We start from the raw sequence: 23,421 nt of genomic DNA on the forward strand, positions 1-23,421 counted from the left end.
CCCAATAAAAACACTGAATGCTAAATCTCTACTGAGTTTCCCTGGTAGACAACATTTCACACATATTTTCGTAACTCATTACTGCGGCAGTAAGGAGTATCCTTTGTGAGTCTGCTGGGAGAGGACTCTGGAAGCTTGCACCTGTTTTCTCCAGCCTTCGCCCCATGTGCCTTTTCCCATTGTTGGTTTTTTTGCTCTGCATCCTTTCACTGAAATAAATGATAGCCACGAGTATGAGTGTATGCTGAGTCTTGTGAGTTCAGTGAATCATAAAACCTGAAGGTGCTCTTGTGGACCTCTGACACAGGTATATCTCCCTAGAAGTGGATTATGTGAGTCATAAGTTACTTAACTGTGAGCGAGTGCCAAACTGTTTTTGACAGCAGTTGTACCGTTTTACATTCCCACCAACAATGTTTGAGGATTCCAGTTACTCTATATTCTTGCCAAATCTTGTTATTTTCTGTCTCTTTTTACTGTAGCCATGCTAGGGGGTGGAAAGTGGTATCTCATTTTACTTGCGTTTCCTTAATGAATAAAGATATTGAGCATCTTTTTATGTGCTTGTTGGCCATTGTATATTTTTGGAGAAAAGTCTATTCAAGTCCTTGGCCCTCCCTGTTTTTTTACATTTTTATTGTAACACATACATAACATAAAATTTGCAGTTTTAACCATTTAAGTATCTGTTTTTGTTACTCAAAGCAGAAACTGATTACCCCTTAAGTCATTCCCCTGTCCTCCCAGTCCCCAGTTACCACTAATCTACTTATATCTCCGAATTTGCTTATTCTAGATATTCTAGATATTTCATATAAATGAGATCATACATTTCTCCTTTTGTTCCTGATTTATTTCACTGAACTTATGTGTTCAAGGATACATGTTGTAACATGTATCAGAACTTTATTCATTTTTTATGATTTGCCCATTTTTAACTGAGTTGTTTTTTGTTGTTTTAGGAACTGTTATATATTTTGGATGCAGGACTCTTATCAGATATATGATTTGTAAATATTTCCTCCCATTTTGTGGCCCATTACATTTAAAGGGCTTTATAAAAGTTGATTCTAATTATTGTTTTTTAATAACTGTGTCTTTCAAATATTTACTAGCCTTGCTTATTCCTGGTAGAAAACATTTTTTCTCAGTTCATCAAAGTAACCTTATTCATATTATCTCCATATGCATATTTTGTCTTAGGTTTTTGGGGTTTTTTGTTGTTTGTTTTGTGTTTTGTTTTGTTTTGTTTTGACTTTTTAACTTTTGCTCTGTTGATAGCATACTGAATTCCCTATATTGGCAAAGAGTTTCACATATTTCAGTAATTATCTACAAAAAGGTTAAAAATACCTGTGCTATATGCTGGAAAAATTTGAAGGGTAGAATCATTCCAAATGTCAGCTGCAAATTCCTAAATTTCCTTTGAGAAAATGTTAAGAATTGCTCAACTCCGTATTCAGGGTGCCTTTTTGGTAAAGGTCCCAAATGTTTGGTAAAGAATGGTTCCTTCTCATTTGAGGGCAGTTGGTGCCCAGGCAAAAATGGTTCAATTTCACTTAATTTTTTAATAGAAATTGGCTTGTAACACTGTTCACTTAATTTTGTAATAAAGATTGGCTTGTAACACTATAACCAATAACTGTAACACTGAGGCAAAGAAAAAATTATTGATAGTGAAATATGTTTTCTTATATTTGTGCTACTAAAAGAAAAAAAAAAAGACTCCCTAATTATTAATTTCTTCCATTTTTACTTTAGAATTTTTGCTTTTACTTTTGCAACTCCTCAAGCCCCTGATGTATCCAAAAACATCTATAGTTAATCTTTTGCTGTGAAACTTCTAATATAAGCTACACATTTTACTTTGGGTTTTTAGAGAAAACACATGCATGTACAAAATGATATGCCTAGATTTGATCAGGAATTTTTAACCTGAAATTCATGGGTTGTTTCAAGGAGGTCTCTGAAGCCTCTGAAATTTTATGTAATATTTTGTGTATGTATCAGTTCCACCCCTACCTTATCAGTGAACACATCTTCTCAGAGTGTTCTCTGAATTAAAAAATGATTAAGAACTGCTGGACTAGGAGATGTGTTAAGCCTATCCAGATCAGTGTTGTGTTTTAACTCAATTACTAAGCATCAACCTGCCAGTGACTTATCAGCTCAATGAATGAAGAGGCCTTATCTTTGTTCTCTATTTTATCTTCAGTGTGTGGAACAAAGTAGGTGCTCAGAAAACTTCTGTTGAATGAATAAATGAATGAGGAAGACTTTATCTATAGAGTCACTTAGCATTAAAAATAGAGCTCATAAAGCAAGACTCCACTTTTAAAACAGAATGAAAATTTATTTTTCGCACAGAATTCATCATTTGACTTTCTTGGCAAGAAGAGCCTCAGGTAGTTCTCACAAACACCTACCAGAAGTTACAAAATTCTATTGTAGATAATACTTGACAAGCAGTCGGGATATTTAGTTCTCGACTCTGGTTCTACTGTATACCAACTAATACTCTTTGGCAAGTTGTTTCATTTATTCATTAACTCATTCATTAAGGATGACTCATACCAACAATGAGGCAGGAAGAATGGTAAAGACTGGAGGAGAAAGACCACATTAACTCAGGTTCTCCAAAGAGCTCACAAGCAATAGACGAGCAAATAAAGTATTTTCACAGTGTAGGTAGGTAGGTATCAGTGTACAGGATGATTTGGGAACAGAGGGAAATGCTACTTCTTTAGAGGGGGTATCTTAGTTTCCAAGACAGCTAAAACAAACACCACACAATGGGTTGGCTTAACAATGGGGATTTATTGGCTCATGGTTTCAGAGACTGGAAGGCTTGCTTCCTCCTGGTCCACGGTTTTCTGACAAATTGGCAATTCTTGGATTCTTTAGCTTTAGCGCAGGGCACTGTCCTCTCCCTTCTCTTCTAGGTTTCGTTGACTTCCGGCTTTTTCCCCATGGCTTTCTCTCTTAGAAGGCCTCCAGTAAAAGGATTAAGACCATCAAGATTCAGTTGGCCACACCTTACCTAAAAATAACATCTTCCAAGTATTCTATTTACAATGAGTTCACACCCAAAAGAATGGGATTAAGATTAGAACATGTTTTTTTTTTTTTTCCTGGGGTACACAATTCAACCTACCACAGGGGTGTTTTGTTGTCTGCCAAAAATAGAGATGTCTCCCATTTTTGTGCCACATCACACTTTATTCTTTATGTCAATGAAATAGAAATGTTATGACATCAAAAGATAGATACTAAGCAAAATAATTTGTATTCCCTTTATTCCCTGTTAAGTGCAAAAATTACCCACTCTTTGCACCCCTGTCTGAAGATGGCCTTCTTTAATTGTCTAAACTATTCTGAGCCTGAGACTTGGCATTGCTCATTCAGAGACCCAGGGGAAGACTAAAAATGGGTTGTCTGCAATTTATGCTTGAGATTTTACAGAACCAAGCAGGCTGCCAGTTTCAGGGTGGAGGAAGATGTACTTATCTCCTTTGTTACCTTCCTAGAGGCAAAAGTTTGTGTCCATAGTGACTTACATTTAGAAAAATTGTATTGCATTTGGACCACTGAGGGCCAGATGTGTCTTCCTACTTACTAGAGAAACTTTAAAAAGTAACAAATATGCATTCTCGTATTCTCTTCCTACCCACCCCCACTCCACTCTCCCCCCCAAAAAAAGAAAAAAAAAAAAAAATCAGACACTTTAAAGAGAAATTTGCAGACTATTTGTGTTTCCTTTCTTGTGTATTATTTCTTAGGTTCCAGGAATTTCATTAAGTTTTTATTTATTATTTTAATAGGTTTATTAGGTTTTGAGCACTTTAGTTATATTAAGGCATCTAAAACTCACAAATAACCATTAGAGGAGTCACTATTATTGCTCATTTCACAAATGAGGAAGCTAAGGCACAGAGTCTAAGTAATTTCCTCCAGGTCACCTGGTGATAGAGCTGAGGTTGCATCCTAGGCACTGTTACTTGGGGTACATGCTTTCAACTTCTCTACTGTAAATAGCTTGCACATCTTTGCATATCCTAGTGTGCTGGTTTGAATGTATTATGTCCCCCAGAAAAAGCCATATTCTTTGATGCAATCTTGTGGGGCAGACATATTAGTGGGGATTAAGTTGGAACATTTGGATTAGGTTGTTTGCATGAAAATGCGCCCCACCCAACTGTGGGTGATGACTCTAATTGGATAATTTCCATGGAGGTGTTACCCCACCCATTCAGGGTGGGTCTAAATTAAATCACTGGAGCCATGTAAATGAGCTGACAAACAGAAGGAACTCAGTGCAGCTGACAGTGACATTTTGAAGAGGAGCTACAGCCAAAAGGGACACTTTGAAGAACGCACTGGAACTGAGAGAGGAGCTTGAGCTTACAGAGACATTTTGGAGATGGCCTTTAAAAGCAGACTTTTGCTCTGGGGAAGCTAAGAGAGGACAGACGCCCCAAGAGCAACTAAGAGTCACATTTTTGTGGAGCTGAAGCCTAGAGAGGAATGTCCTGGGAGAAAGCCATTTTGAAACCAGAACTTGGAGCAGACTCCAGCCATGTGCCTTTCAAGCTAACAGAGGTTTTCCAGACGCCATTGGCCATCCTTCGGTGAAGGTACCCTATTGTTGACGCCTTACCTTGGACACTTTATGGCCTTGAGACTGTAACGTTGTAACCAAATAAACCCCCTTTATAAAAGCCAATCCATTTCTGGTGTTGTGCATTCTGGCAGCATTAGCAAACTAGAACACCTAGTTAAGATAAGTGGTCAAGAGTTAAAGTTTCCTAAGTCCATCTGCATCTTTGAGAAAGGAAAAGAGGCAATGTCTTGACAGTGCCCGGCTATCCCAGGCTCCATACTGTGTGTGTGTGTGTGTGTGTGTGTGTGTGCACATGTTGTGGGGGTGAGGGGACTTGATTTGTTTATCTGTAAAATTGGGATACTGATTCCTCAAAAAGTTAAACACAGAACTGTGATCAATAGAAACATAATCATAGAAATATGATCCAGCAAGTTCACTTGTAAGTATACAAAGGAATTGAAAAGAAGGACTCAGAAATTTGTGTACCAATGTTTAGTGCAGCATTGTTCACAATAGCCAAAAGTTGGAAACAACCCAAGTATCCGTCAGCAGCTGAATGGGTAAGCAAAATGTGGTGTGTGTGTGTGTGTATATGTGTGTTTCTATATATATATATATACACACATACAGTGGCATATTATTCAGCCATAGAAAGGAAGTTCTGATACATGCTACAATATAGATGAACCTTGAAAACATTATATTCAGTGAAATAATACAGACACAAAAGGACAAGTATTGCATGATTCCACTTATAGGAAATAGCTAGAATGGGCAAATTTGTAGAGGCAGAAAGTAGATCAGAGATTCAAAGGGTGTGGGGGAGGGGAGGATGAGTAGTTACTGCTTAATGAGTACAGAGTTTCTGTTTAAGATGATGAAAAATTTTGGAAATAGTGCTGAGGGATGTACAACCTTCTTAAAGTAATTAATGCCACTGCATTACAACATAAAAATGGTTAAACTGGAAAGTTTTATGTTACATATTTTTTACTGTGATGAAAATGTCATTAAAAATCTTAGGATACAGCAATAATACCTGCTTTAACCTCTACCATGTGGGTTGAGGAACTCTGCCATGAATAGTGCAGTGGTTAGCACTGACACGTGGTATAACACTGCTGCCGATATTGCTTCATCTCCTGTTAATAGTCCCCTTTCTCATTCAGCTGGTTTGTATGTGTGTGAGCACAAGCAAGTGCAATTTGCTTGTTTATCTTAAGTACACTACAGACCCTCCAATTGCCTTTGCCTGTGGTACTTATCTCCCAGATATCCTCATGGGTGTGTTCCCTCACCTCCTTCAAGTCTTGGACCAAACATCACCTTTTCAGAAAGGATGTCTTTGGCCACCATATTGGAAAGCACCAGCCTTCCTGGACTCTGTTTCCTTTCCTGATATATTTTACTTCATTGCTCCAATCACCTTTTAACACACAGTCTGACTTATCTCTGTCTCCCCCAACCTAGAATGTGAGCTCTATTAGGGCAACATGTTTATTGCTTCTCGTCTTTAGCATTTTGAATAGAATCTGGCTCATAGTGGATGCTCAAGGAATATTTCTTGAATGATTGATGTCAATTCATAATCCCTTGTCAGTTATTCCCTACTTAATTGGCATCTTGCTCTGGCAAACAGATGCCTTTATTATAAAGGTAGAGAAGTTCACAAGCATCTACCTCCCCTTTGGTTACATGTATATGGAAAGGGATTTGGGCATATCATTTGAAAATGAAATGAAGAGGTCAGGTGGATGACTTATTCAAAGGGCCCAACAACTGTTTGAATATCCTTTTTACTTCATTTTAGGACAGCCAAGTAAACATTTTCCCCCTTCTTTTGATAAGCCTGTGAATTCAAGTCAATGGAATTTTCTGCTGCCATTTATCCTTTCACAGAGATTATTTTTTGCTTTGTGTTTGCCTAAATCAGTGTGCATACCACTTTACCTTATGACAGAAAGACATAGAAAAGGCAGAATGCCCAATAATTAGATGCAAATTTTATGCTTCTCATTTTGATAGGTTATGAATCCCCTCTTTTATAAAGTTTTTTATAGAGGACACTTTAGGACAAAATATCCCTTCTGTACATCAGTAAGCTGGTAAATCCAAAAAAGTACAACTCTGTAATTTGAAAGTATTAATAACAAGTGCAACTTTATGCATTTGTTATTAATCTTGACGATATAGGCTATCTCCCTCCATAAGGGATTACTCTATCATTTTCTTAGCTATATTTTTAGGTAAAAGTAAACCAATTTTACCAATTAATAAACTGAAGGAAACATAGTACATTATGAAGAACATCTCATTTGGTAATCAGAAAAATCAGGATTCTGGTTAGAGATTCATCACCTAGTATCAGTGTAACTTTGGGTGAACCTTCTATAAACCTTCCTTTCTTCACCTCGACAATAGTGGTTGGATTAAAAATCTCCAGTCATTCACATTTAGTGGTCCCATTCTTACTCAGTGCATCAGAACCTGTGTTCTGTATTTGTTGGTGGTATGCACAGAGAGCAATTGTTGTTGTAGATCTAGGGCCACTATGTACACGGTTCTGATTTCAGAAGGACCCAGGTTCAAGTCCCTGTACTGCAAGTCTCTATAATAATTGGAACTTGTCACTGGGTCTCTTTCTCCATCATCAAATGAGGGGGAACACAGCACCAGTCTGTAGGGTTACTGTGAGTTAAGTGAGACAGAACCTGATAAGCATTTTACTTAGCAGAGTGCCTGGCCTTAGTATGCATTCAATAAATTGTAGCTGTTATTGTCATTATTTTACGTAGCTCTAAGTAGGAGACACAGTGGTTACTTTTTGAGGAACAAGAGACAGAAGTTGATTTGTGGTTTCCTAAGCATCTTTTCCTAAGGCTGAGCACACCTCTGCCTAACTTAAGTGATTGTGGGTTGTGTTCATCCTTCTCTAGTAGGATTTTCTGATTTTAGTCAGTGAGTGTTGTAGAACAAAACTCTGTTTGGTTTTTCATACCAGCTTTTATTTAAAATACCAAAGTACCACCAGGGAGACCCATTCTTGCAACTGACTGTCTGCCGTGAAATTTATCTCAATTTTTTCTTCTCCCCAAATTCACCATCAACATCATGACAGTCCTGTCTCCTGAGACAATATGCAAAATCATTAAAGTAGTTATATGCCAGAAATAAAAGCATACTAAATTCAAATTTAGTGGTTCTCTCCTATTACAGATACGTTGTCAGAGGTTTGCTTAAACAACTCCCAGATTATTCCTTTTCATGCTTCCTAGTATATATATTGACACATTCACTATGTGCCAAATTAAAAACCTGAAACATTCAAAGAAAAACAGATGCAGGGGTACTTTAGCTGCCAAAGAGACAGGTGCAAAGGGTTCATGAATATTACTTCAGGAGCCACAGTGCATGTAACATAAAAGTACTGCCTGCAGGCATTTTGTGTTCAGGCATTTTAATGTCATGGAATGCAGTGGGGGCAGAGGGTGTCAGTGACGAGTTACAAACACCAGCAGGTCACCCCAGAAGGGCTTAAAGCAGATGGTCCCTAAGAAAGTGTGAAATTATAACTGAGTACAGAAAACGCAACCTCAACACTTTGGCCATACTTTTTTTTAGTTGAGAAGGAGGATGCTTTGGCTCTGCGAGGCTTGGAGACACAGAAAGGGAACAGTTGGTTGCTTCTCCCAGTCCTACAGAAGCTTGGACAATTCTGGAATAGGGCATTCTTAATACATGGTAAGTAAAGCATCAGGAGCCAAAGCTAGCCTAGTAGAATCATTTCTTTCCTCCTGTTGCACAGAAAAAAACTTATCCCCCAGCATGTATGATGGGAGACACTCTGCTCACCCAGAACATAAGAGAGAGACAATTATAGTATTTGATTTGAGCACCATTGGAGTGCTCTTTCTCCTCGGTTATCAGTTCTAGCTGCCACCTGGTGCTTGAAGTAATTTGCTGTGACTGCTGAAATTCCCCACTGTTCCTTAAATGGTGGTTCATGATCATGTATCACGTGCATCTGAATAACCCACCATAATAGAAATGTACATGCCTGGACCCCACCCCCAAATCTCTCTAATCAGAATCTTTGAGGAAGGGGATGCAGTTCCATAGTCTTCATTTTTTAATGGGCTCCCTATGTGATTCTTTTTGCACATACATAAAAAATACACCAAATCATATTAACAGCATTACCACTGCTTTAGGTCAATGGTCTTTTCGGAAGGCCACCATTAATGTGTATGAATTTCAGCTGGAATCTAACAGTTTTTAGAATGGATTAACATACAGTTTTATATTTTTCCCAACAGGAAGCAATGTCTTGTGGCAGGGAAGGGCATGGGGAAGAAACATTTTGATGGAGTTTGCCATAGGAATCCAGAAATATTAGAAGAGTAGATGTCTAGAAAGCAGTTGCCCAAGGACAAGGAGTGTGCAGATAGAGGTGGAGGCACAAAAATGAATAATAGGTCCAGAAAGAGGTCTTTGCTGGCCGTAATTCTGAGGACCACTTGTATCTGTGTTCATTCACACATATACAAGTGGCTTTGGAGAACTGTCAAAATGAAAATAAGAAGAAGAGAAGGTGGACCAATGACTTGGAGAATTAACCCACTGAGTAAATTAATATCCACCTTTCTATTTTCTGAAGTCACATAGCCGCAGCTGGCAAAATCCAACTCAAATTTGCTTAAAGGCAATCATTAACTCACATATCTGGGAAGCTCAGGGATAAAGCTTGCTCAAGATAGAACTGGTTGCAAAGCTCGGTTGATGTTATCAGAACTCAGGCCGCCTCCATCCTTTTGAATTGCTTTCTTGTGATTTGACTTCATTCTCATTTAGGTTCTATGTGGGGGCCTTTGGAAGTGCCAGGCTTCCTTCCACCAAGCAATCCTGGGGGGGGGGGGGACAAACGAGTTTTTCCCCCAGTAATTTCATGAAAAGCCCAGGAATAGAGCCTCATTTGTCAGACTTGGTACATACTTGAGAACCAATTTAACCATGAAATATTAATTGGCCCAGTAGGCCTGAGTTTTTGATCCTTCTCAACTAGACAGGGTATTTTATTCTAGTACAAACTACTTAGATTGAGAGAGTGGAGGTTGGTTCAACAAAGAAAATGTGGAATGCTCTAATCTTAAAGAGAGTAATGGATACTGAGCAGGAAATATAACATAGATGTTCACTATATGTGTATGTCACTAGGGAAGCAATTGCTGGTAAATTAGTGACTTGGAATCTCACTTAGACTTCAACCAGAATGCATCAGTTATAGGCATATCTGCTTCTATTACCTTGTTCACGTGAGTGCATAGTAATGTGTTTGAATATAAAGCAAAGAGTTAGGTATACTTATCTGATTATTGTTGTTCAATCCCCTAGAACAAACACTCCATAAGGGCAGAACGTTGTCTACTCTGCACGCTGTTCTGTCCCCGACATGTAATATTGGAATCGGCCTGCAGTCTCTGATCAGAAATCCTTTAGGTCAGGAATGTTTGAGAATTAAGAATTTTTTGGATTTTGTAAGGTGCACAAAACACAACCAGTATTACATACAGTCACAGCTGAGTCCGGTTCAATACTTCATAATCAAATACATTATAATTCTTCATCAAGTCAAATGAATAGTCTTACAAAAACTATAAATAGCTCCACACATCCTTTCAGGTCAGTTTTTACCTCCATATGAGTTGGAAAATATTTGAATTTGTTGACAATACATCTTTCTTTTCATAACCTGGCCTTGTCATCAGAATCACCCAATTGCTTTTTTTAAAGGAGTAATTGATCCATTGTTCCTGAAATGTGCCAGGTTTTGAGGTCAGAGTCAGTGTGAGATTTGTGGATACAGTCCTCATTGCTCTTCTTTGCCACTCCTACAAATCCTTCAGCAACACGAAAGTTTCTCCTAAGCAGAGACCACTTTCATCCCCTAATGCTCCCCTCCCCGCCCGCAGCCTACAACCATTTCTAAGATCTGACATTATGTACCATAAGGACCTCATTTTTTTTTGACACAGTGTAAGACGGCAGCAGCATTATTTTGTTAACCAGACAACAAAGACATACTGTGAGAAGAGCTCACTTCTCATTTGGATCTTCTTTCACTCTCTGCCTTCAAACATATGCCAGTTGTAGGTAGACTTCTCTATTTCTTATTGTTTAAAATGCTTATCTGAAGGGGTTAAAAGAAGGAAGTTGGAAGCAAGGACAAATGAAAGGAACATTTGATCCTTTAGGCGGGCATATCTGTCTGCTCTATTTGTTTTGCCTATTCAACCAAACAATCAAACGGAATACTTATTTGATAAAAATGTTGTGTATTGGCTAGTATTACACACAAGTACTTGCTTGGAGCCTTTGAACTTCCCCTGATAGTTAATTTATAAATACTAACATCATAAATTGTATTGGTAATGATAGAGTGACAGCTGTCCAGTCATCATTTCTAAAATCAGTGATTCAATTTTAAAGGACTTCTCACGCTTGGGAAAATCACTGCTACAGTATTTCATTTGTCTCAATTTCCTTAGGTTATTGCCAATACATTTTGGGAGCAATTTTGAGCCACAGAGATGCTGCTGACTTTACAGTTTTTTAGCCAAAATGAATTTCCCTGATCATTAGAAGGAGAAGGCTCTGCCAGTGGGACACAGCGGGACACAGTGGGCCCTGCGTGTGCCCTCTTGGAATATTCTGCTGGCAGGATAAGTAATGGTTCTTCCTATTAGGTTCCTGATGTGGGTGGTAAGAGGGAGAAGGTGAAATATGAGCATGCCTCTGGGAACACACCGAGCAAACCAGCTTAGCAGAAGAGTTTCCCCTTCCTTGTCCCTGGTGTCTTTGCTCTACAATCCAATAAGGCAATATGCTCCCACCTAAAGGAATACACACAAAGGGTGTTTACTGTATTGGTTAGTGAAGGACTCTGCAGAAGGACCTTTAAAAGGCACAACCAAGTAAAGCCATTTTGGTTTGGGGATGCTTCTGTGCATGCACAGGGCAACAGCGTCCCGACCCTCCAGATATGACCCAGTCGTAACTGACCTCTAAATGCGTGCCATCTTCCCTGGTTTATATTCTGAGCCTTGTGTTCCCCATTAGGAGAATTTACTTCCCAAATTGAGATTTAAATGTTTCTGCCCAAGACCAGGTGTTTAATCAAACAGCCTATTTGATGTCATAGCAAGATGGACTATATGTCGCAGGCCTAGATTCTTGGCTGTTGTGGCAGTACTTCATACCTGCCATGAGGATTAAGGGCCTAAACAGCCTCCAGGTGCAACACCTGGGAACTCCACAGCAATTACAAGTAGAATTGAATCTGATATTTTTAGTTTTCTAAGATGAAATCATAGTATTGCATTTCTGTCCTTTCCCAGCAGAGGTGAGTTAGTGAAATTTGCAACAGATGGAAAATATTTCCAGTAAAAGAGAAGGGCATTGTCTGAACGGCCATGCTGGTGAAACATGGCCCTCTCTTTGATCTCGTTTGTTAGCTACAGCATGATCTATAAGCAAAGAACAAAACTTTGCAGGGTGGATTTTCTTCATTTTGATCTTTAGTTGGTTAAGGGCTGAAAATTATCTGTGCTCAAATGATAATTAAAGGTAGTAGTTTTCAAACTTTAGAATGCATAAAAGTCAATGGAGGTGTTTGCTAAAATGCTGTTTCCTGAGCCCTGATAATAAAACTCCAGTAGGTCTGAGAGGGGATCAGGTAATCTACAATTTAGCAAGCACTCCCGGACGAGTGATAATGATACAAGGAGCCCCTAGACCACACTTTGAAAAATAATTATTTTAGGCACAGCTTGACATTTTCTTCTCAGTGTGCCATGGGTGAACTATTTATCCTGAGATCATGCCTGCTGACGGATTTGGCTTACCCCTTCAGCACCCGTTCTCCCCTTCTAAGCTACTTTTTAAAACTGTTCACAGGCACCCAAGGAAAAGGACCTGCACTCAATATCAATGATTTTTTTCCAAGTTCGACTTTCCCTCTATCTTGTGCCTTCATGTATGTTTTCTTATGCTGACCCTTCACTTGGAATACAGGTTTTGCTATGTCCTCTTGCTCCCCTGGACTTCACACTTGGGCTGCTGCTTTGCTCCTTGGCTCCACCATCACCTGCGATTCAGTCTTATTTTTCCTCTGCTCAGCCCAGAAAACCTCATGCCAGCCCCATTTCATTCCAATAGCCAAGCCCAACCTAGCTTCTGAAAACCCAATGAAGCAGAAGTACTTGCCTGGGAGGGAACACTGCAGACATACAGATAATGGGCCAAGTAATTCAAATTGTTAAAAAGGAGAGATAGAGCAAGAGAGATCATTGATGTTCAAAAGCTGAAACTAAAATAAGAGACATCTAATGTTGGAGAGATGTTTTGCTACTGTTTTTTAGAGGGTTATTTTATTTCTAGGGGGAAAACATTTTTATTTCCGTTATAAATAGAGTACATTTTTAGCATATCACCTGAGAAACATCATTTACATTAACTCATCTAATTTAAAATTCTGTGAGTCTATGCACCTCTCTGAGTGATCCAAAAATTTTTTAAGAGTATCCATGATGCAAAATTTTATTTCTGGGATGAAAGAAGAAGTTGACTAACAAACATATTGTTTTTGTCTCCTCAAAAAAAAAAGTAGATTTTACAAAGAAAAAGGAATTTGAGAATCACTGGTTGAGAGCAGTGTTCTCCAATGATTTTTAATATTTGATGAACAAAAGGGGGAGAGGTTCAGTGTAAATGCAAGAGTAGCCTGACCTCTAACATTAAAAAGTTTCTGGTCATGAAGTCTTCTCATCTCTTTTTTGAAAACCCAAAGGTTTACAACTCTTTGTTGAAAGATGAAAGGAGGCTATCCTTAACCTACACCTACTCCCTTCTCTTTACAAAAATTGAGTTTACTCAGAGAAACTTATTCAGAAGAATTTTCTGTGATATGGAACTTTGGAGGAACCTGGTAGAAGTGAGCCTTGTGACTGATTGGAGACAACCCAGGAAATCAGAATGTGCAAGTAATCGCATCTGCATGGCATCCCCCAAGCTTGGGCTCAGATCATTGGGCTAGAACCCATAACTGTATCTGGGCTGTCTGCAAGCAGGAATGTCCCTTGGTCTTTCTTTCACCATGATTTTCAGGAATTCTGAGGAGGGAGGAAGGATCTCTAATAACAACCTGAGCCCATTTTACTAACTTCTCAATGGCAGGTGAGGCACTGGGGTGACTTTTCCCCCTTTTAGGAATCCAAAATTTTAAATATGAGTCCCAACAACCTGTCACTTAAATAAGAAGGGATTCATTACTTATAAATAAAGAGTGGTCGTTACAGCAGGAATATTAGGAGTATCAAGGGAGGATAAGATATAACCAAGGATCATTGGATTTTGGGGGTCTTCCTGAGGAGTCCTTTTTCATTTCTGTACAGCTTTTGGGGGTTCTCCCATTTAGCTCTGGAGTTTACCTATGCATATTCTAAGGTTAGTTTATGCAAACTTCGTCTCAGATCTTGACAAAACATCTGATTTCTGAGTGTGGTTCAGTTTTAGAGTTTTTTGATCCTGACAGGTTGCCTCTCAACTATTAGTTCAAGCATGTGCTAAAATTACTTCTCTAAATATTATCAAGCAAGCATTTGTTTGTTCAACTTCGCCCAACAGATAAAGTCTGGGAGTGGATATTCTAAAATCATGTTGGTTGATGTTCTGCTCTTAGAAAATGGGGAGCTAGGAACAGAACGGTGTGTGTTTGTATTTCTCAAACTTTAGTGTGTAAAAGAACCACCCAGAGAGCTAGATTACAATGCAGATTCATGGGCTCCAGATACTTCTGCTGCAATCATTATGGGCTGGAGTTCAAAAATAACAAGCATAACATATGATTATAATGCAGGCAGTCTAAATTTGATTCATACTGATCATGAAATCCTTGTTCTTGGTTGTTTGCTGAGATATTTTACCTCTGTAGTTTGAAAATTGTGGCCATTCCTCTGGTTACACAGACCAATTACTGTGATAAAAGGGAGGGCGAGCTTTATCTCCTGGGCTTTGAAAATGGCAAGTGCAAAGTTTTCGTATGTATCTTCAAGACACTCGAAAGACACATTGTGGCTACAACGCAGAGTGGGAACAAACTTACTGATGCCTCCCACCATGTTTCATCTAAGAATGTCACTCTCAGGACTCCATCTCTTCCAGGATCCTTAAGATTCTGGACAAATAAAGCAACTCTTTTTTTTTTTTTTTCCTTAAAAATGTTACGACACCTGGTCTAACAGTTTAAAATCTAAGGTATCTGTTTTCTACACCTGGATAGCTAAACTGTCTAAAATCTGTTCCTTCATTGGGGCTTTCTGAAAGACTGCAGATTTCCTTAGATGAGAACTAAAATACCTCTCCATTTATGCTAATGTTATTTTCCAAGCAGCGAGCTTTGTTAGCCAGGAGAAAATAAAAACTTCAGATGAAATGTGTTATTTATAGCAAATGCTAAGCATCATTATTATCAATTCTTGTTACAAAATACACAGAAAAATATGCTTTTTGTTATTTAAATATGGCATGGATACATTGAGAAATAGTACAGATGTTAATCCACAGCCTCTCAGCTGCATCCTGGGTAATCATTATTATGTTTTATTCTTATTTGGAATTACTAGTAATAGAATGTATATTTCCGTATGAAATTCAAATCAGGGAACACCAATGAACTGAAATGATTGATATTATATAGACCACATAATTTTGGAATTGGGGCCAACAATAGAAATATTTCTCTCTTAGAGAGAAAAAAATCCACCAAACTCACTGCTATGTTATTAATCTTGATGAGTAATGCTTTGTGTTTAACTAGGTACACCAAAAATTTTGAGGAGTTTTTAGTCTGAACAAGGAAAAAAAATACAAATACTCTTGATAGAAAAGATAAGTGCCCTTGGGGTGATATAATTTAAGAATTATGTGGGTAGAAGAAGATGAGGGTCTACAAAATCATGCTAGGAAAAAAAATATTGAAATAGATGTTGAAAAATAAGAACCATTTTCATGGACATAGAAGGCGAGATGCATTTTGGCCAGTGTATGTGGTGTGTGTACTCTAGAAGCAGATGCCCTCTAGATCACCCACTGGTACTTAAAATGTGGCTCATGGACTGGTCCCGGTCTATGAACTTTGTCACTGTTCCATGACAAAATAAGTTTCATGCATTTAGTTTCTCTTATTGAAAGAAAGCATTTAGAATCTCAGAGCTATTTGACATTACTGCACCATCCAAGCACGGGATCAGTGGACTCAAGTCACTGATCTGGTTATAGACAACTTTAGGTGTTGGTGAAATTGTGTGCTGAGTCACAGGTGGTATCAGCTGTGTGCTACTCATGCTAAGCCACCATGCGTGGGTCCATAATAGGTTGGGAAAACGAAGAAACTGTCCTTCACCACAGATTATTTGAAAAGTGCTGCTCTAGGTTATTCTTTATTTGCCTACATAGCTATTTTAAGTAAACTTTACATATATTTTTAGCAGTAGAGCTGTTTGCCATTGTTAATGCATTTATGAAATCATTGCTTGCTTCCAATTAAATTATCCCATTACATAGCAGAGAAATTTTAACTTTGTGATGTGAGACCATCTTCTGAGATGACAGCAGCACAAAAAGGATGTAGGAGGCACAAAATGTGAGCAAAGTAAAAGAGTGGGCTAAGGGCAAATGGAACAATAAGCAGTAGAGGAGAAAAAAAAAGGATGTCAAGTAGTTCTGTCTGGAAGATGTTACTAAAATGAGTTATAAATAAGGAAAAGGAAAGTCCATATCTCCACTTCATAATAATCCACAAAAGATTTGTCTTCAATGGGAAATTTCATCCAGAGGGTGAAACTGAAATCTGTGAAGTATCATATTTTTGTTAGTTTCTTTCTTTCATTTTAGACATTTTCTCTTCTCATTTCAGATGACAACACACTGCATGGCCCTATTTTTACTCAAGAACCAAGTCATGTCATGTTCCCTTTGGATTCCGAGGAGAAAAAAGTGAAGCTCAGTTGTGATGTTAAAGGGAATCCAAAACCACATATCAGGTTTGTTGACTTAAAAACATGTTTTTATGCATGTAATTTCTACTATTAAAATCAACAAATACTTATAGTGTATTAATTACATGAAGAGCACTTAGATGGGCATTGTGGGATATGCTGCAAAGTCTAAGGAGATGATTGTGTTCGTGAAAAGTACCCCAACTTTGTTTCTAGGACAATAGACAATTAAATATCCTAATCGACCCTCTCACTGAAAGCCTTAAAAATCCTTAATGAAATATAAAAAGCACCTTTTAAAAACACATCGGTAAAGTGGCAGGAAAGTAAGAAATACTCAGAAGCCAAAAACTGAGTTTGGAGCACAGAGAAGTAAACTGAGCACTAAAGGCAGTTTCCACCTTGATGAACTGCATGAACCGGAGCTTCGGTTTTATGAGCCTCAGAGGATTCTGGGGTCAGGAGATAAATCTAAAGCCCAAACAAGAGTAGAATCTGATATTAGACCACCTGACTGAATAACCTGGGACCCAAGGGCTACGTCCTCAGTGTAAATGTGAACAAGGAATACATTTGCCTCTTTAAGCGACTGTAAGGCAAAAGCAATTTCCTATCTCTAACTTCCGCTGAGTGGTTTTACTAGCAGGAAAGACACAGCTGAAGAGTCAATCACAAATTGCAAGGTAGCTCTGAAGAAGTCATCCAGACGCAGCAGAAGGGGACATGGAGATGCAAAACACTGAAAGAGAGAGAGAGGTCTACACATCTAATCAGAGTTCCAGAAGGAGAGAGACAAGGAAGAATGGAGCAGAGGCAATATTTAAAGAGAAGACTAAGAATTTTCCAGAACTAATTACAAACCCCAAGTTACAGGTTGTGGAAGCATGCTGAATTTCAAGCAGTACAAATAAAAATAAAACCTCCTCTAGAACTATCATAGTGTAACAGCAGAACACCAAATTGAAGAGATTATTTTAAAAACAGCCAGAGAGAATAATACAGATCACTGTCAAAGGGATGACAATTAAACTGGCAGCTGACTTCTCAAAAGCAACCAAGAAGCAAGAGACTGAGGTAGACTCTTCAATATGCTGAGAAAAACTAATTGTGAATCTAAAGTTTAGGAGAAATACTTTTAAAAATTAGAAAAAAAAAATATGTTTTCAGGCAGACAGAAACTGAAAGTGTTACCAGTAGATCCTCAATAAATGAAATTCTAAAAGGTAACTTTAAGCAGAACAAAAATGATCCCAGGTAGGAGATGTTAGATTTAAGAATAAATAAACCAAGTCGTAAGTGTTAGTAATTCCAAATAAAAATCAAGTACATTAAACATCAAAAATAAGAAGAAAACTATCTTCTGAAGATAAAAATAAATTTAAATTTTTGATAATAGAAATAAATTGAAAACAGAGATATACTAGAACATTGACTATCCATGTGATTACAAAAATAAAATTAGACCCCTACCTCACAGCATATACAATAATCAGTTCCAGATGGATGGAAGATAAAAATGGGAAATTTGCAGCACTTTGAAAAGAAAATGCAAGTGTACATATTTATGATTTTCAGGGAGGAAAGAATTAAATATGACAGAGAAAGCACAAATCATAAAAATAAATATTTAACTTCCTTAATATTAAGAACTTATGCTCAACATAATACACTAAGAGATAAGTAAAAATACAAGCTTCAAACTGGGAGGAAATATTTTTAATATGTATCATTGGCAAAGAATTAATATCCAGAATATGTAAAGAATTCCCACAAAAAAAAATGTAGGGGGTGACGTCATCAACACGGCAGTATGAACAGCTACTGAAAACTCCTCTCCAGAGATTCAATGAAAAAAAGGACAATTCTTTTTTTGTTTGAAACTCTGGAGGAGGATATAGACCGGGGAAGGGCCCTGCAGATACCGAACTAAAGAAAGAGGAGAAATATCAGGTAGGAATCTTCCATCCCACACCAGCCTGTCCTCTCCCCTCCCCCTCACTCAGTCTACACGTGGGAAAGGCACAGAATCAGCAGACGAGACCCCTCCCACCAGGGACACAGATTTTAAAATCTCCCACAGCAGTGAAAAATACCCCCACTGTCTGAAGACCCGGGGGACAGAGGAGGACACTTCAATGCCCAGGTCAGTGAGGGACAGAGAGACTGAGAAAATGTGGACAGAGACTGTGTTTCCAGCCCTGGGTCTGAAAACACTTCCCACGCCCTTGAGAGAAGGAGCAACCATGGCTGTTTCCTTGCCTTAAGGACGGCTGGAGTACTGGGTAGGATGAGGGAGTACTCTGCCATGGGTATAGCCCCACGTCGAGTCAGATTTTGGTCGGCAAAGTGAGGGCATAGGAATCCTGCAGTTTCAGGCTGTGTAGATACAGTCTGTGCTCAGAGGCAAAGCAGCCTTTGAGGACAATTAAGTTACCAAACAGTGCCATCTTCTGGACAATCCAGAAAGTGCAATGGAATATTGACAAGCGGCCAGCAAGAGGAACAAAGAAATATAGAGATCAAAGAAAACCAACAAGAAAACCCAAGAATGAAAAAAGCCTCCAGAATAAACTAATCAAGAAAATCAGATGCCTAGACAGCAAGAAATCACTAGCCGCATAAGGAATCACGAAGTTATGGCCCAAAGGAACAAATTAACACCTCAAGTGAGATTCAGGAGTTGAAACAATGAATTAAAGATGTTCAAACAAATCTTCTAAATCAAATCTGCAAGTTGAAAGAAAATACGACAAAAGAGATGAAGGATATAAAGACACTTGGAGACCAAAAGGAAGAATTCATAAGCTGTCCTTCAAAAATGGAGACCTTTATCCAGTGTATGGATGGATGAGTGGGAAACTGGGGACAAAAATTAGATGAAGAATAGGGTGAGATAGAGGGGATGGAAAGATCTAGGTGTTCTTTTTTGCTTTTATTTTTATTTTGGAGTAAGGAAAAGGTTCAGAAATTGATCATTTTAATTTTAATTTTATTTTTTGGAGTAATGAAAATGTTCAAACTTTGTGGTGATGAAAGCACAACTATATGATGATACTGTGAACAATTGATTGTACACTTTGAATGACAGTATGTTATGCGATTATATCTCAGTAAAAGTGAATTAAAAATGAGGGAGAGTTTAAAATAGACACTGAGAGAGTTTGTGAACATGATACCTGCTCTACAGGAAATACTAAAGGAAGTGCTACAGACAATTAGGAACAGATAGGAAAGAGAGGTTTGGGGTACAGTGTAGAAATGAAAGATACCAGGAGATGGAAAGAGGGTAAAGATCAGGCATTTGATGCTGAAGGAGTATAGAATGTTCAAGAGGATTGATTGTATAGATCCAGAAATGGATAGCACAATATTTGGTGATGGTAGCACAACATTGTAAGGACACTGAACAAAGATGACTGTGAGTGTGGATGAAAGAGGAAGGTTGGGAGCATGTGGGACACCAAACGGGAAGATGGAAGATAAAGACTGGGATGGACTAACTTAGTGAAACATAGAGTGGTCAAACATTGTGAATAAATGTACAAATATTAAAATGTACATTTAAGGGAGAACAAATGAATGTCAGCTTTGCAAGGTGTTAAAAATGGGATGGTATTGGGAAAAAGTACATCAATGCAAACTAGAGTTTATGGTTAACAGTAACATTGTAATATGCTTCCATTAAGTGTAACAAAGGCAATATATCAAAACTAAATGTCTGTAAGGGGGAAATAAGGGAGGGTTATGAGATTATTGGTGGTGGTATTGTCTGACTTTTTTATTGTATTTCATTTTAATTTTGTTTTTTCTTTTGTTGCTTTTGAGTTGTCATTTTTTTCTTTCTTTTTTCTTTTTTTCTTTTTTTTTTTTTTTTTGACTCTTCCTCTTTCTTTGTGGAAGAAATGGAAATGTCCTCATATAGACAGTGTTGGTGAATACATAACTGATTATACAGGGATCCATTGATTATTTACTTAGGATGGAATGTATGGTGTGTGAATAAAACAGTCTAAAAATAAACAGAGGGATACAAGTGCTAGAGAAAATGTGGAGAAAGGGATGTACCTAATCACCACTGGTGGGGAAGTAGAATGGTGCAGCCCACTTGGAGAGCAATGTGGTGGCTCCACAGGAAGGTAAGCATGGGGTTACCACATGGTCCTGCAGCCCTGTTATTGGGTATATACCTGGAAGAACTGAAAAGAGGGACATGAATGGACATTTGCACAGTGGGATTTATGGTGGCAATTTTCACAATTCGCAGTAGATGGAGGTGGCCTAAGGGTACGTTGACTGATAAAAGGAATGGTGAACTGTGGTATATACATACAATGGAATATTGAGCTGCTACAAGAAGGAATAAAGTTGTGAGGTGAATGGACATTGGGGACAGTATGCTAAGTGAAATAAAGCAGAAATGAAAAGACAAGCATTACAATGCCTCATTAATATGGGCTAACTATAATGTGCAAACTCTGATAATTAAATCTGAGAGTGCAGGTTATCAGGGGAAGGCTTATGGTAAAGGTTCCTAGGTTGTAAGCTCTTAGAGCAGTCACATATATTCCTGAGTTGTAATGGCTGTTTCTAAATTTTAAGATGCTTAGCTATTTGTGTACAACATGGTTGATCCCTGGAAATTTGGGTATCTATGTGACACCTGAGACTCACAGCCAGAGTCTGGCACCTATAAATGTCAGCATTACCCCATACAACAAATGGTAAAGAGTCTGTAAAAGAGATCAGACTTCAATTAGAAATATGAATGAAATGGACTTGGTTAGGACTAAGGTAAATCAGACTAAAGGGTAAAGGACAATATTGACAGTGTTTTACAACTTCAACTTCTGTGTGAGACCAAAGGAAGAGATGTTTGTTAGGTGCAAAATCTATATTTTTTGTAGTGCACTATTTATTTTAACTTGTATGTTTAGTTTATTCAAATTCCATAATTACGTAGAACTGAATAGGGAGTGAAATCTGGTTGGTTTTTACAGGTTAGTGTGAATCCCCGATACATCCCAGAGGAATTTGGACAAAGAATAAAACTGTATTTGCAAAGTCACCTTGAGGGACTGAAGGAAAATATGGAAATATTAAGCTTCCCCACCTGGGGAATTACTGGTATTCTCACAAGCATTGCAGCTACCAATTTAGAAGGCAAAGCCCTCAATCCTGGGGCTCACCTTTTTAAGTCTGTTACTGCAAAGGAGAGGCTGAGCATACATTGTGCCTAAGCATCACCCCCTGAGAACCTCTTTTGTTGCTCAGATTGGCCTGTCTCTCTTAAGCCAACTCTGCCAGTAAAGTCACTGCCCTCCCCACTATGTGGGACATGACTCCCAGGGGTGTAAATCTCCCTGGCCATGTGGAACATGTCTTACGGGGATGAGCTTGGCCCTGGTATTGTGGGATTGAGAGAGCCTTGTTGGACCAAAAGGGGAAAGAGAAATGAAACAAAATAAAGTTTCAATGGATGAGAGATTTCAAATAGAGTACAGAGGTCATTCTGGAGGTTTTCTTATGCATTATATAGATAACCCTTTTTAGTTTTTAGTATATTGGAGTAGCTAGAAGGAAATACCTGAAATTGTTGAACTGCAACCCACTAGCTTTGATTCTCGAAGACAATTGTGTAACTATATAGCGTACATGGTGTGACCGTGTGATTGTGAAAACCCTGTGGTTCACACTTCCTTCATCCAGTGTATGGACAAATGAGTAGAAAAATGAGGACAAAAGGTAAATGAACAATAGGGAGGGATGGGGGGTATAGGATGTTTTGGGTATTCTTCTTTACTTTAATTTTTATTCTTATTCTTTTTCTGTGTTTGGTAATGAAAAGTTCAAAAATTGTGATGAATGCACAAGTATATAATGGTACTAGGAAAAACTGATTGTACACTTTGGATGACTGTATGGTCTGTGAATATCTCTCAATAAAATTAAATTAAAAAAATAAACTGTAAATGAAAAGTAACCCAATAGAACATTAGCAAAGGACTTGAGCAGATACGTCTCAAAAAAAGAAAGCCACATACCCAGTAAACAGAAAAATATTATCAGTCTCATTAATGAGCAGAAATATTCAAATTAAAACTAAAATGGCACTCTTTCAAACCCATTGGATTGACAGAAATTTAGAATACTGACAGAAGTTAACGTTAGTGAAGATATAGAGCAAACAGATCCCTTGTACACTGTTGGTAAGCATATAACTTGGTAAAAGCCATTGTCAAAAAACAGCATTTATGTTTGGAAGGCTGAAGAAGCACAGACCCTGTAACCCAGTATATATAAGTATGTTCATAGCATATTTGAAAATAAACAAAACCCCATGCAGTAGTGAAAATGAATGAATTAGAGCCAGAACAACATGGATGAGTCACAGGAATATAATTTTGAGTAAACAAAGCAAGTCACAGAAAAACACATACAGTATAATTCTATTTATATTGAATTCAAAAAGAGGTAAAATGGATCCTTTTTTTTTTTAAGGATACTAGTGTACAGGGTAAAATCACAAAGAAAATCAAGGTATTGAAAAAAGCCAAAATAGAGAAGAGAAATTGGAATCAAACAGGACAGAAGGGACTTCAGAATAACACTCGTTTTCCTAGACACAGATATTCGTTGCCTCATGATTCTTTATACTTCCATATATTACACAAATATTATTTTGCTTCTATTCGAATTTAAGAATAAAAACTTTAAGCCAATAACTGATAAATAAGAATATGTAAGAACCAAAGAAATATAAAATAT

At 37.9% G+C, this 23,421-nt stretch overlaps 1 protein-coding gene across 5 annotated transcripts in view; it reads left to right on the forward strand.

Annotated features, from left to right (window-relative positions):
* The window catches only part of CNTN4 (contactin 4), an 824,548-nt gene that overhangs the window by 470,836 nt on the left and 330,291 nt on the right, over nucleotides 1-23,421 (forward strand). For all 5 annotated transcript variants that reach the window (XM_037800525.1, XM_037800543.1, XM_037800528.1 and 2 more), the window contains one exon: nucleotides 16,575-16,701. In XM_037800525.1, coding sequence (XP_037656453.1) covers nucleotides 16,575-16,701 — 127 coding nt within the window. The remainder of the gene's footprint in view (nucleotides 1-16,574; nucleotides 16,702-23,421) is intronic.

This window comes from Choloepus didactylus, chromosome 1 (assembly GCF_015220235.1).
Source record: "Choloepus didactylus isolate mChoDid1 chromosome 1, mChoDid1.pri, whole genome shotgun sequence".
Lineage (NCBI taxonomy): Eukaryota > Metazoa > Chordata > Mammalia > Pilosa > Megalonychidae > Choloepus > Choloepus didactylus.